Source organism: Gymnoscopelus microlampas (assembly GCF_963454915.1).
Source record: "Gymnoscopelus microlampas genome assembly, chromosome: 3".
NCBI classification, from domain to species: domain Eukaryota; kingdom Metazoa; phylum Chordata; class Actinopteri; order Myctophiformes; family Myctophidae; genus Gymnoscopelus; species Gymnoscopelus microlampas.
Genome location: NC_139940.1, coordinates 42,022,989 through 42,036,301, shown reverse-complemented (window position 1 = coordinate 42,036,301; position 13,313 = coordinate 42,022,989). Strand labels below are relative to the sequence as shown.

The following is a 13,313-nucleotide window of genomic DNA, read 5'->3' as shown; positions in this document are numbered from 1 at the left end:
CAATACACGCACACACACACACACACACACACACACACACACACACACACACACACACACACACACACACACACACACACACACACACACACACACACACACACACACACACACACACACACACACACACACACACACACACACACTTTTTAATCGGCTATATGAGGAAGGCTGAGGCCTAAATTCTCAATACATTTGTATCTGAGCCAGTCTTGTATCCGTTATTTCGGAGCGCCGCTTTTTCCACTTCGGTGGTATTTGATTTAACACACAGACACACGTCTTTAAAAAGCTGACCTGATGAAGAAAAATCTCCATGTGTGACCTGCATACCCATGCACTCTGCCATTAGCTGCACTACATCCACAGCATTTTTTCCCCCCCTTAACGGCTATGACTCTGAAGAGGGAGAAGGAGCCAGAGCAGAGAGAACATCAATTGTAATTGCATGTGAGCTGAGTGAATCAGAGGAGGGAGAGAGAGACAGAGAGACAGAGAGGGAGAGAAGGAGAGAGAGAGGATGAAAAAAAAGAGGGGCAGAATGCATCTTTGGGGCCATATGTGTCCAGTCAGCTCCTTGGGGTTTGTGCACTCAGCTTGACTGGGCCAGGAAATGGGTTGTGTAGTGTCAGGATAAGCAGGGATGGTGTCATGCTCTCTAACCTCGCAAAGCCCCGAGGTGTTGCCATGAACCAAAAGGACAGCAGTGGTGTGAAGTAACTAAATACATCTACTCAAGTGCTGTACTTACGTACAATTTTGAGGTATTTCCAATTTCCAATACTTTTACTTCTACTCCACTACATCTCATAGGCAAATATTGTGCTTTTACTCCACTGCAATTATTTGAAAACTTTAGTTACTAGTTACTTTGCAGATATAAATTATTATATTATAAAACATACATTAACCACTTCAGACATATTTTATACATAGGCTATTTTAAAACATTTTAGTACTTTAGTACTTTTGGTACTTTAAGTATATTTTGGAGAGGAGAGGAGAGGAGAGGAGAGGAGACAGGAGGGGAGGAGAGGACAGGAGAGGAGACAGGGAGGGGAGGAGACAGGAGGGGAGGAGAAAGGGCGTGCCAGCTGTAATGGTTCTGGCTCATGCCCGTGAGCGAGGGCCCAAGACTGATTTAGTGCCCCGTCGTTCTCCCTCTGTTTTCCCCTTTATTGATTCCCTGACATGCAGGCTCATAATAGTGCCGAGCGGACAGAAAAAGGAAAGGAAAAGGGGAAACAGAACGAGACGGGCATTGTGTGACGATGGCCCAAGTTACATCAGTGGTGGAAGAAGTACTCAAATATTTTACTTAAGTAAAAGTATCAATACTGCAGTGTAGAAATACAATCGCATCGCGACGCATTGTATTATTTTGTACTATTTTGTACTATACTAAAAGAACATGTACACACCTACTTAAGATGCTAATGTTTCTAAAGGAACATGTACACACCTACTTACGGTGCTAACGTTACTATACTAAAATAACATGTACACGCCTACTTATGACGCTAATGTTTCTAAAAGAACATAGTACACACCTGCATGCTAATGTTACTGTACTAAAAGAACATGTACACACCTACTTATCATGCTAATAATGTTTCTAAAAGAACATATTACACACCTGTATCCACACGTTTCCTAGGGCATGTTGGACATCACTTCCTGTCGATTTGATCCCTGATACCTGATCAAATCAACAGGAAGTGATGCCCACCATGCCCTATAGGAAACTTGGATATGATGCTAATGTTTCTAAAAGAACATGTACACACCGGCAAATGATGTTACTCTTTATACCTGCTTCGCTGTATCTTTATTTGTTCTATCTCTTTCCCTTTGCTCCTACTCTACCTCTCATGGGATACTGCAAAACGAAGGAACGTTCACGGGAAATGTTTGTCTATTTTTGTCAAATGTTTGCCTATTACAACATGACTCTAGGGTTCATGTGGTTTAATTCAACGTCAAATGTGTTGTTGTTGTTGTTGTTGCTGCTGCTACATCTGCAGAGGCTGAACTTCACCCCGTATATACAGTACGTCTCACATTTCCCCCCCACAGCATGGTGGTGCGACGACTATGTTTAACCCATTAAGACCTGGAACACATCTGTGTCATTTTTTGATTTGAGCTAAAAAAGCATTATTTTACACTTTGGCTATTCAAAAATAGCAGATATACAAGCTCATAGCGCGGCACCGAGTGCCGCGCTATGAGCTTGTAGATCTGCTATTTTTGAGAAATCGTGAAAATGTGTGCAAATCTTTGAATATATATTGTTTTAAAGTGAACATCTTTAACTCAAATCTTTGCTTCTGGGGGGTCCCTGGAACAAAATATTTTGAGATGGGGCTCCACAGCCAAATACAAACATGAAAAAGTTTGAGCACCACTGATATAGAAACATACGTTTTTTTCAGAATACTGTTAGGATTTAGAAGACATTTTGTAGAATCGGCCTCAGATCTTACTGGTTTAAAACATACACAATGTTTCACCCCCCTGTCTCTCTTTTTGTCCCCCCCCCCCTCGCTCTCACCCCCCTCTCCGAATTGTAGTAAAAACAGCGTCAATAATTAATGATCCAATTAATAGTTTACACTGCTTTTTATTGAGCTGTCAAAGTGATGGAGAGCCTCGCTGGCGGTGAACTCCACACTGGCTCTGCCTTGGTGCTGGCGCTGCCTGCCGCCTCGCTTTCGCCCTGAATCAGCACTTTGTGTTGGAAGGAGGAGGCCTGGGAGCGTCGGCAGGCGGGCGGAGCGGCAGCGGCAGCGCCGGCCCGGGCCGGCCCCGGCCCCGGCCATCGCAAAGACTGCTGATGCTCACAAATTTATGGCCGTGATGAGTTTCCTGCTCCGCTGGAAAAAAAGAGTAGTAATACTCTGATTCTCTTTACTTAAGTAAAAGTAGCAATGCCACTGTAGAATGTATGCCACTGTATACACAGTAAAAAGAAAAAAGGCTGTATTCAAAATTTTACTTTGAGTAAAAAGCAAGACTGCTGATGCTCACAAGTAGCAGATCGACAAGCTCACAATAACAGAAAACAGAAGAGACACCAGTATAGAGCCCTGAGGGACTCTGGTCAACCATATGGGGGTTTAAGTGGACTTAAATGCTGCTGATGCTCACAAATGTATGGCCGTGATGAGTTTCCTGCTCTGCTGAAAAACCACCACCACCACCACCACCACCACTGGAGAGAAGTACTCTTTAGTAAAAGTAAAAGTAGCAATGCCACTGTAGAATGCCACAATGTAGAAATACTCCGTTACAAGTTGTACACATTTTTACATCAAAATATAATACTTAATGAACCAAAGTAAAAATACAAAAATTCTGAGCATAAAAGTATGAAATAGGGTTTAATTGGTTATTGTAATAATCTAAATGTGCAAAGGAATTAGCAAATAAAGCTGTCAAATAACTGTAGTGGAGTAAAAACTACCACGTTTACCTCTGAGATGTAGCGGAGTAGAAGTATAAAGTATTGAAAAATGGAAATGCTTTTTTTTTTTTTTTACTTAAGTACAGTACTTGAGTAAAAGTACTTTCCACCACTGCCGGGCCACAGAATGCTGATGCTTCACAATTTATGGCGGTGATGAGTTTCCTGCTCTGTGAGAAAGCAGCACAGCCAGCGTCTCACCGGGGGATCAGGGCCTGTGCCACTGTTAATAATAACACCCCGGGACAAGACGGGAGTAGCGTACATGCCCTCCACGCTGGCACACACGCCCCCCCTCCCCATCCGCTTGGACTGTTAATGAGGTTTAGGCCAGCCAGGGCGTTCGTTCACTCTGTCGGGTAGAAACCTCATATTCTTTTCAGGATTCAAATTCTAAAATAGCAAAGCTACAATATTTGTGCTAATAACAATGAAGCACAGCAGTTTATAGGTTTGAACACTGAGGGCAAGTTTGAAACATTTTGACAAATTTGAGTACTTTCACTTTGGTACAGTAAGTATATTTTGATGCCAATACCTTTGTACTTTTACTCATAAGTAAAAACTAATTAAATACTGTTTAATACGCGTCTTTTCCGGTATTTGTCAGAATCTAGTTGTACAAAAATATCCCGTTATATTTATATTTATTATTATATTATAATTATTTATACAACTAGATTCTGCCGGAAAAGACGCGCTGTGATTGGCCAGTAGTCAGGAAGCTTGCCTTCTCCAAAATGGCGCCCGAGATACAGACGCCTCAGACCCGGAGGCGTCTAACCTTTATATGTCTATGATACCAACAGCCATCAAAAAGCAACTCCTTACCCTCCTTCAAAACCGCCATAAAAAGACCACCTGTCTGCAATTTACAACTGGACCTAGACGAGACTTCTAGCTTGCCAAAATAAATTACCCCTCCACTGTTTTTCTGATAATATACTTTCACTGCTCCTAGTAGTATTGATGATTTCTTGCATAGTATTGTATGTCTTTATATGTCTTGATGAATTGAATACATATGACCACAATGGATAACTGTACCTCTGTACTTTTTGCTGTTAATAAAGTATTCAATCAATCAATCAATTGAACACTCCGGTGACATATTTTTTTAGACGTCCTCTCTCTCTCTCTCTCTCTCTCTCTCTCTCTCTCTCTCTGAGGGGAATATTCGGCCACAAAAATAGCCGATCTACAAGCTTACAACACACAACATTTTTGGTGAAGACATTTGGTTTTAGATTGAAAAGAAAAGTGGTCCAAGTACAGTTGTAACTAAAGTATTTTTTTTTGCTGAGAATAGTTCATAATTTAAGTGGTTAAGCTGTTTGGACTATCATGGTCACATTAGGTTGAGTGCTGCTAGCTTCTGGTGTTTTTTACGCTAGCCAACGGAATGGCAGCTGCGAGGCAAAGAGGGTAATCACTGCTGTCAGCCTGTAGGCTACAGAGGGCCACAGAGGGCACAGCCCTGTCTGGGGACATCCCATAATGTTTTATATCACATGACATAACCGTGTACAGTAAGTGGTTTTAGCACTGCCCGTAGACGGCTGGATGAAGAGAGAGAGAGAGAGAGAGAGAGAGAGAGAGAGAGAGAGAGAGAGAGAGAGAGAGAGAGAGAGAGAGAGAGAGAGAGTGAGTGAGTGACCTTGCAACTTTAGTCACAACACAAAAAAAAGTGAAATGGCTCAGTCGCAGATATTGCACATCATTTTTATTTAACCGCTTTAACCCTGGCATCCCAATTGTGGGTTATGTCATTATAGGACCTGCAAATGCTGTGAGCTTGCAGGCTAATCGCAATAGATTTGCTATCAGCTGTCGAAATCGTCGTTCTGATGGACATCATAAGACAAATGGTGGACCTTTCTTAGTACCTTACAATCTTAGCAAGTCTGAGTCTGCCATGACAGTGTCCGCTGAGCTGGCGTTGTCATCCTTTTATAAAGGATTTAGTCTGTGTTTTCCCCTGATGGGTGCACTGAGAGATGGCCAGCACGTCCAATTAGATTAAGAGGCTTAAAAACCACAAGCTAATTAATAAAATAAAATAATGAATACGATAAATAAAATGGTGAATTAAAAAAAAGGTAGAGATGGAATTAGGAGGCACTAAAAAAATGTCCAGCATTTGTCCAATAGAGACCAGAGATGTGTATTTCGTATTCCCTTCTTTTATGGAGAAGACCGTGTTAAATCCACATTATACTTATAGTTGCACACCGGTGTCCCGCGCCTAAAATAGCAGATCTAAAAGCTCACAACGTGTCGTGAGCTTTTAGATCTGCCGTTTTAGGCGAGCACAACACGGCGCACAACCAAGTCAGGCACTACTTCCTTCCTTCCACAGCCCACTCGCTTTACTATTCAGTAATAAATTGATTTAAAGGAGCAGCTCTAATGAGGTCCTTCGTATTAAAGGCACACGCCGATAAAATAAAAGGTATGTTTGTTAATGACGGCCCATTCAGCAGAATGTGTTTTTCTATTTTTATCCATTAAATAAGCCACTGTACTGGTACAGGTGCCATGTGCGCACTGTTTGCGCAGTTAGGGAGCAGTGGTGAGCTTTTAACCCTTTCAATCCGGGAACGCATCTGTGTCACTTTCAGATTTCTTTGGCTATTAAAAAATAGCAGATCTACAAGCTCATAGCGCAGCACCGAGTGCCGCGCTATGAGCTTGTAGATCTGCTATTTTAGAAAAATCCTGAACATTTTGTGCAAATCTTTGAATATATATATTTTTAAAGCGAACATTTGTACTCAATCTTCCCTTCCCTGGAACAAATATTTGACAAGTTCGCTTTACCTAGAACAAAGATATGCACATTTTCATGCTTTAAACAGATATATCAAAGATCACACATTTCATATTAAAAAAAATAGCCGATCTACAAGCTCACAGCACGGTTGCATACCTGCTATTTTTGAATAGCCAAAGAAATCTAAAATGAGTTAAACGGGTTAAAGCCGCAGGCGCGGGTAAGGTCAAGCGGAACAGTTTATGCACATACGCCATATTCCCTGTACGGTCTGATGGATGCAATACAGGTCAGGGCAAGTCTACCGCCAAGCATTTATCCCTGGTTCGAGGATTCAATCTAGGAGAGATCAGGGAATTCAGATGGAAAGAAAGGCGTAAAAATACAATAATCTCAAATGGGCATTCTACATAATGAGCACTTTTTGCTACTTCATATGTTGATGCCAATACTTTTGACTTAAAGGAGAATTCCGGACTACGTTTTTCTAACCTTTTATATGATATTATTATATCCTAGGACGAGTCGTACAGTCGAAAAATGTCATAACTCCATCCCGAGTCCACTGCTGCAGCTAAAAACCAGAGTGGACGGTCCATGCTCTAGATTGCGTATTTTTATCGCAATAGTTTTTGTTCTTTCTGATTTTGACTGCAGGATTTTACAAAGTATATATTTTTTTTACCACTGTGGCATTGCTGCTTTTACTCAAGTAATAAAATGATCTGAGTACTTCTTCCGCCGCTGATCATCAAATCTTCTCAAGCTAGCACTCAATTCTTCTGTAGACTATGGGAGAAGAGGGAAGGGTGGTTTTTTTTTGACACGCAGAAGGGAAAGGAAAGACCTCCATAATTACAGGTTTGACAATAAAATCAATTTGTAATCAGGACAACTGTGGACCTGGTGGAGGCAGTCGAGGGACTGAACAACTTGACGGATCGCTTTCACGTGTCCGTTCTGTGTGAAAACGGTGGTTGATTCATTCACGGGTCTGTTTCTTGTGTGTGTGTTTGTGGGGGGGTGCATGTGTGTATAACTGGTCATTCACAAATTCTGGTCATTCCCAAATTCCAAAATGTCAGGGCATTCCAAAATGTGGAGTCTTTTTATATCATGACTGCCTATAGGGGCAAATGGTCTATTCTGATTGGCCGAGATGTGTCACTTGACGTGGGGGTGCATTCAATCTCTGTAAGAGTGGTTCTTCTCAACCTTTTTCTGGTTCAGGGCCCACTTGGAAATCTCAAAAGCATTCGTGGCCCACCCATCTGACCACCACCGAAATCGGCTGCCGTGTATTAATTAATTGTAAAGAAATCATCCAAATCTAACCAGTCGACTGACTGACTCACATTCACAATCACTTGGAATCCAGTAAAAGCTATAATATGAGTGTGTGTCCTTGATGCAGTAGTCGTGTCAGTAATTATAGTATTGCGGCACAAATGTAGGGCGACCAAGACAGTCCTCACTGCTCAGCTTCCCAATGCAGAAACTACACCCTAAAATCCACAGCATTCATTTATCCATTTTTAAGAGTGTAAATGGAACCAAACAGAACCTTAGACAGAATAGACACAGGTCCATTTGATTCCATTTCTACACTCTCTAGAGCAGCGGTCAACACAACAAATCATACTTGCAGAGTGACGCGCACGCACACACGCACGCGCACGCACGCACGCACGCACGCACGCACGCACGCACGCACGCACGCACGCACGCACACACACACACACACACACACACACACACACACACACACACACACACACACACACACACACACACACACACACACACACACACACACACACACACACACACACACACACACACACACACACACAACACACACACACACACACACACACACAATAGCATGCATCTGATTGGCTCATGAGAGCTGAAGTGTCCTCCTCAAATGCCGGTCGCTGCTGGAAATAAATTGACATAATTGTACATGTAGACAGATAATAGTTATAAACAAATACACACACACATACATACATACATACATACATACATACATACGTACATACATACAATATGAACACACATAAACACACACACACACACACACACACACACACACACACACACACACACACACAACAGCAGCACACAGGGAAATATGCAGGGCCAATGAGAAGATATAGTGGTTATTTATATATCCAAATGTTCAGCTGCCACGTTGTTTCAAAGAAATACATGAGACAATAATTTAACTGATTGATTCAAACATACTGTCACTGTCGGGTGGAAACCTCATATCTCCAGAACTGTTACTTTTCAGGAAATGTAAAAAAAGTATATATATTTATAAAACCCACAGACACACTTAACCGCTTTAACTTTGAAACATTTTCAAAAGTAGCAAAAAATAGCAGATCTACAAGCTCACACACGTCACAAGCTTTGAGAGCTTGTAGATCGGCTATTTTTTGCTACTTTTGTGTGACGTGTCATACGACGAAGTAGGGCATTCATTTACAAAAAAAGAAAATGGAACAATGGAGATACAAGGTTTCTGACCGACGGAGAGGATATCTAACCTGGCAAGAACATTGGCTCCATAAACGCATAGTGAGGCATTTTTCTATGTGTAATAAAGTAACCATAACTAAAACCTGGTACATTACAGTAATGTGTGCAAGCAGTACACAGTAAAATCCTCAGTGTTCATTTATCCATTAGTGACTTTGGAAGTGTACAAATAAATAAGTAGATAAATGGACCAGTAAGAGTCTTTACACTGAGTAAACGATCACTGATAATTTCACTGTGTCGATAAGCACGTCATCCGCATAGAGGCACATCATAGAATGAAACAGTGAGCATGGTAGTGTCTGGCGCCCCCTACCTTTCTCACTGACTGACTCACTCTCTATCTCCACGTCCTCGCAGCTGGTGTACTCGGGCGTGGTGGCCAGCTCCTCCTCCGAGCTGCTCAGCGACACCTGGCGCCTGCCGCCCTTTTTGGTCTTGTGGGGCTTGGGCGGCGGCGGCCGCACCGACTCCGACTGGTCGGAGCTGAGCGAGTCGTTGCGCAGCATGCTCTCCATCTTCTCCCGCTTGGTCTTGCGCACGGCCGAGCTGGGGTCCAGGTGGTGCTGCTGCCCCATGCGGAGGTCCCCTCCTCTCCGCGGGTGGTCCCCGGATCGGTCGTCCAGCACCGGGCTCCGGTGCGGCGTCGGCGGGCTGTGGTTCGACGTCCTGTGGCCCCCGGGGCCTCCTCCTCCTCCTCCTCCTCCTCCCATGGGCCCGGGGGAGGAGCGGTCCACGGAGTACGAGCGCTGGCCCACCATGGGCGGCCGGCGCTCGGTGAGGTGCTGCCGCGACAGCCGGATGGGCGCCGGCTCGTCCTGCTCCGTGTACGCCAGCGAGACGTCGCTGTGGCGCCGCTCGTGCCGCATGCGGCCCACCTCGGCGTGCATCCTCATCTGCTCCTCGTACGGCTGCGGCTTGACCGGGTAGCGCGCCAGGTTGGGGTCGCTGCGGTAGCGCGTCTGGTACTCCTCCTGGCGCTGCCGCTGCAGGTCGTACTCGCTGGGCTCTAGCTCCTGGTCCAGGGGGTACTCCTGGGAGTGCCAGCGCCCGGGGCCCCCCCGCCGGTCCCCCCGGTAGCCCGGCCCTCGCGCCGCGTCCTCATCGTACATGTGGGGGCCGCTGCGCGAATGCCGCCGCGGGTCCCCGTCCCCGTAGTCGGACGGTGATCTGGGCATGCCACCGTCCGCCGGGGCATACTGCCCGTGGTTGACCCCCTCCCTTTGGTCGTACGCTTGGTTGGGGTCCCTGGACGCTGATGGGCTCCGTTTCCTGTCGATCAGAGAGAATAGGAGGTCATTAACCACATCAACACTGGTCTCCCTGTTTTGGGCATATGTCATTATCCCATTCAATCCGGGAACGCATCTCTGTTATTTTAGATTTATTTGGCTATAAAAAAAATAGCAGATATACAAGCTCATAGCGCGGAACTCATAGATCTGCTATTTTTTAATAATTCTTTGTAACTCAAATCTTTGCTTCTGGGGGTCCCTGGAACAAAATATTTTACAAATGTTTGCTTATTCAAAGATTTGCAAAAAAAATCAAGATTTAAAAAAAATGCAGATCTACAAGCTCGAGGCACGGCACTCGGTGCTGCGCTATGAGCTTGTACTGTAGATCTGCTATTTTTGAATAGTCAAAGAAATCTAAAATGACACAGATGCATTCCCGGTCTAAATGGGTTATAGGCGTACATTTTCAAAAGAATGTTCTATGTTCTATGTTTTTCATAAACATTTAAAAAACAGATCTACTGTACAAGCTCACAATGGATTGTAAGCTTGTCTGTAGATCGGCTATATTTGAATAGTGGAAGTATAAAATAGGCTGAATGTGTCAGAATCTTCTAATATCTGTCACAGAGTCATTGTAAGCCTCGGTTTCACATGGCCACAGTAAAAGGGTTTAGAGAGGGTTTATGATGAAGCATCAACAAGGCCTCCCAAAACACAACATCATTTCCCATATAGTTGGCAACAGTGCGTGCGTGCGTGCGTGCGTGTGATGAATGCCCGTTTCAAAGTGTTTGTTCCTGTGTGTGGCTGTGTGTTGTTGACACTGTGTAATTCTATTTGTGAGAATCTCTCTCTCTGTGTGTGTGTGTGTGTGTGTGTGTGTGTGTGTGTGTGTGTGTGTGTGTGTGTGTGTGTGTGTGTGTGTGTGTGTGTGTGTGTGTGTGTGTGTGTGTGTGTGTGTGTGTGTGTGTGCGCGCGCACGCGCGCGTCTACTTGTGTGTAGTAGGTGGAGGTAAGGTATCAGTCAATAGTTCATATTATGTCTCTCTGCTGCTCTGCTGGGTCTAAACTGAAGTCTTCAGTCTGTAACACAGTAAAATCCTCAGTGTTCATTTGACTCCGAGAGTGGCCCTTGGGTCCATTTGGTTCCAATTGTACTCTCTCAGAGTTGAATTAGCACTCACGACTTCACAGTGTAGCGTGTGGCTCAGTTTGCCAGACTGTGGAGTTCTATAACTAACACTTTGAAGGTGATGCACATAACAGTGACACACATAAACACTGTCATATAACATGGAGGAAGGCCTAATGAATATTGATGCCTGTTCCACTCGGCTAGTCTAAACCCCCAGTAAAACAACACCGCTGCCAAGTAGTGTCGTTAACTTTGATAAGTAGGCCTGCTACAGTGTGTCATAACAGAGAACATCCCAAACAAGGTCAACTGTGCATTGAAAATGTGGCAATTCACCAAATGACACATAATGGCAGCGGTCACCACGGACATTCATTAACCATAAAGAGTCCATAGTACACAATATTGAAACAACTAAATATGTAACTTTTTTTTAACCACTACAGACAATGTGCTATATTTAGACCAACACAGAAACCTCTTATCTCCATATTCTAACTTGTTGTGTTTTTTCATAAATTACCGCCCTGCTTGACCATACTACAGCGTCACACGAAAGCATCAAAAGTAGCAGATCCACAAGCTTGAAACGTGGCGCGAAGCGGCGCGTTTTCAGCTTGCAGATCTGTAGAAAATGGCAGACAAACTAAAAAAACGTGTCTGAAAAAATGGCTGACAAATCAGTCCCGTTTGAGCACACATCATTCAGAAATACCTCGACCACAAAAAAAACACTGAATATTTAAATGTGTAGAGGGGATGTCAGAGAAGCCCCCCAAAGACCAACAACTAAGGAAAAGTGAAATTTCCCCAGAATTGTAATAAAGTAGGTGGGGACAGACATTATAATCCTGCCCGTGGTTGGGTTGAGCCAGCCAATCACACGGTGTGTGGAGCCCACACCTTGTGATTGGTTGGGTTGAGCCGGCCAATCACACGGTTGTGTGGAGCCCACACCTTGGCTAGCAGCAGTGATTAATGAAGCTGCTGGAAATGTATGGAAGGTTGTCATGTACAAAATTAAAGGGATGCTTCACAGAGCCCCACACACACACACACACACACACACACACTCATGTGCGCGAGCGCGCACACACACACACACACACACACACACACACACGTGCGCACGTGCACAAACACACACACACACACACACACACACACACACACACACACACACACACACACACACACACACACACACACACACACACACACACACACACACACACACACACACACACACACACACACACACACACACACACACACACACACACACGTATGTTCTATTACTGCACTTGTGAGGGCATAAAAGTTTTAGCAGAGTCATTTTACCATTTTCCCCATACCCTAAATTAATTAGTTAATTGCATGCTGGTGTCACACAAGCTGATCCACAAGCTCCACTGTGAGCTATTTTCACTATTTGGTCTGTCGGGTGGAAACCTCACAACTGTAAAAGAACACACTTCTCGATTATTCATCCCAAAAGTAATAGAACCGGACAGCCGGCGTAGCAGTCCAGGCACCTAGGCTCAATGTAGCCTGACAGCGTTTCGTGGGTTCGAGTCCCGATCCCGAGTTACCGACGGCCTATGCTGCGTGTCACGCCCCATCTCTCTCTCCCGGTTTCCTGTCAAATTACTGTGCTATCAATAAAGGCTTAACTGACTGCTAGATCCCTTAGTACTTCAACAGGTACTCGAATGCTTGTTCTATGAAATCTATGAAAAAGTTTAATCTGCAACACAATTTTATACAATATGTAGTCGGGGTCCCTGCTTCATCTCTCTCTCAGCTTTGAGTGGTTAAAAGTGGTCTCTGCGCTATATCCCAAAGGACATTAGGGAACACATTGTGGCTTAAAGAGAACAAGGTCTATTTAATACAAAATAATCGCACGTTATGGTCTTTGTCTCTGATCGCACAGCCTGCCGAGTGAGTCACACACATAACAAGCCTGCCGGGACACGGTGTGCGGGGCACGTGTCGGGGCGGTGTGCACGTGAGACGTTGCATTATTCATGAGCCGCTGCCGGACACTAAAGTGAGTGGAGCTTCATTCACAGATCTGACGACGAGGTGAATGGACTGAGAGAGAAGAGGCTGGAGTAAAAGAGGAGGGAGAGAGAGAGTGCAGAG

General features: G+C 44.4%; 1 protein-coding gene across 5 annotated transcripts in view; it reads right to left on the bottom strand.

Moving 5' to 3' along the window:
• Window positions 1-13,313, bottom strand: part of rims2a (regulating synaptic membrane exocytosis 2a) — a gene marked incomplete at both ends in the record, with an annotated part of 253,903 nt that overhangs the window by 121,647 nt on the left and 118,943 nt on the right. For all 5 annotated transcript variants that reach the window (XM_084053428.1, XM_084053429.1, XM_084053430.1 and 2 more), the window contains one exon: window positions 9,106-10,061. In XM_084053428.1, coding sequence (XP_083909554.1) covers window positions 9,106-10,061 — 956 coding nt within the window. The remainder of the gene's footprint in view (window positions 1-9,105; window positions 10,062-13,313) is intronic.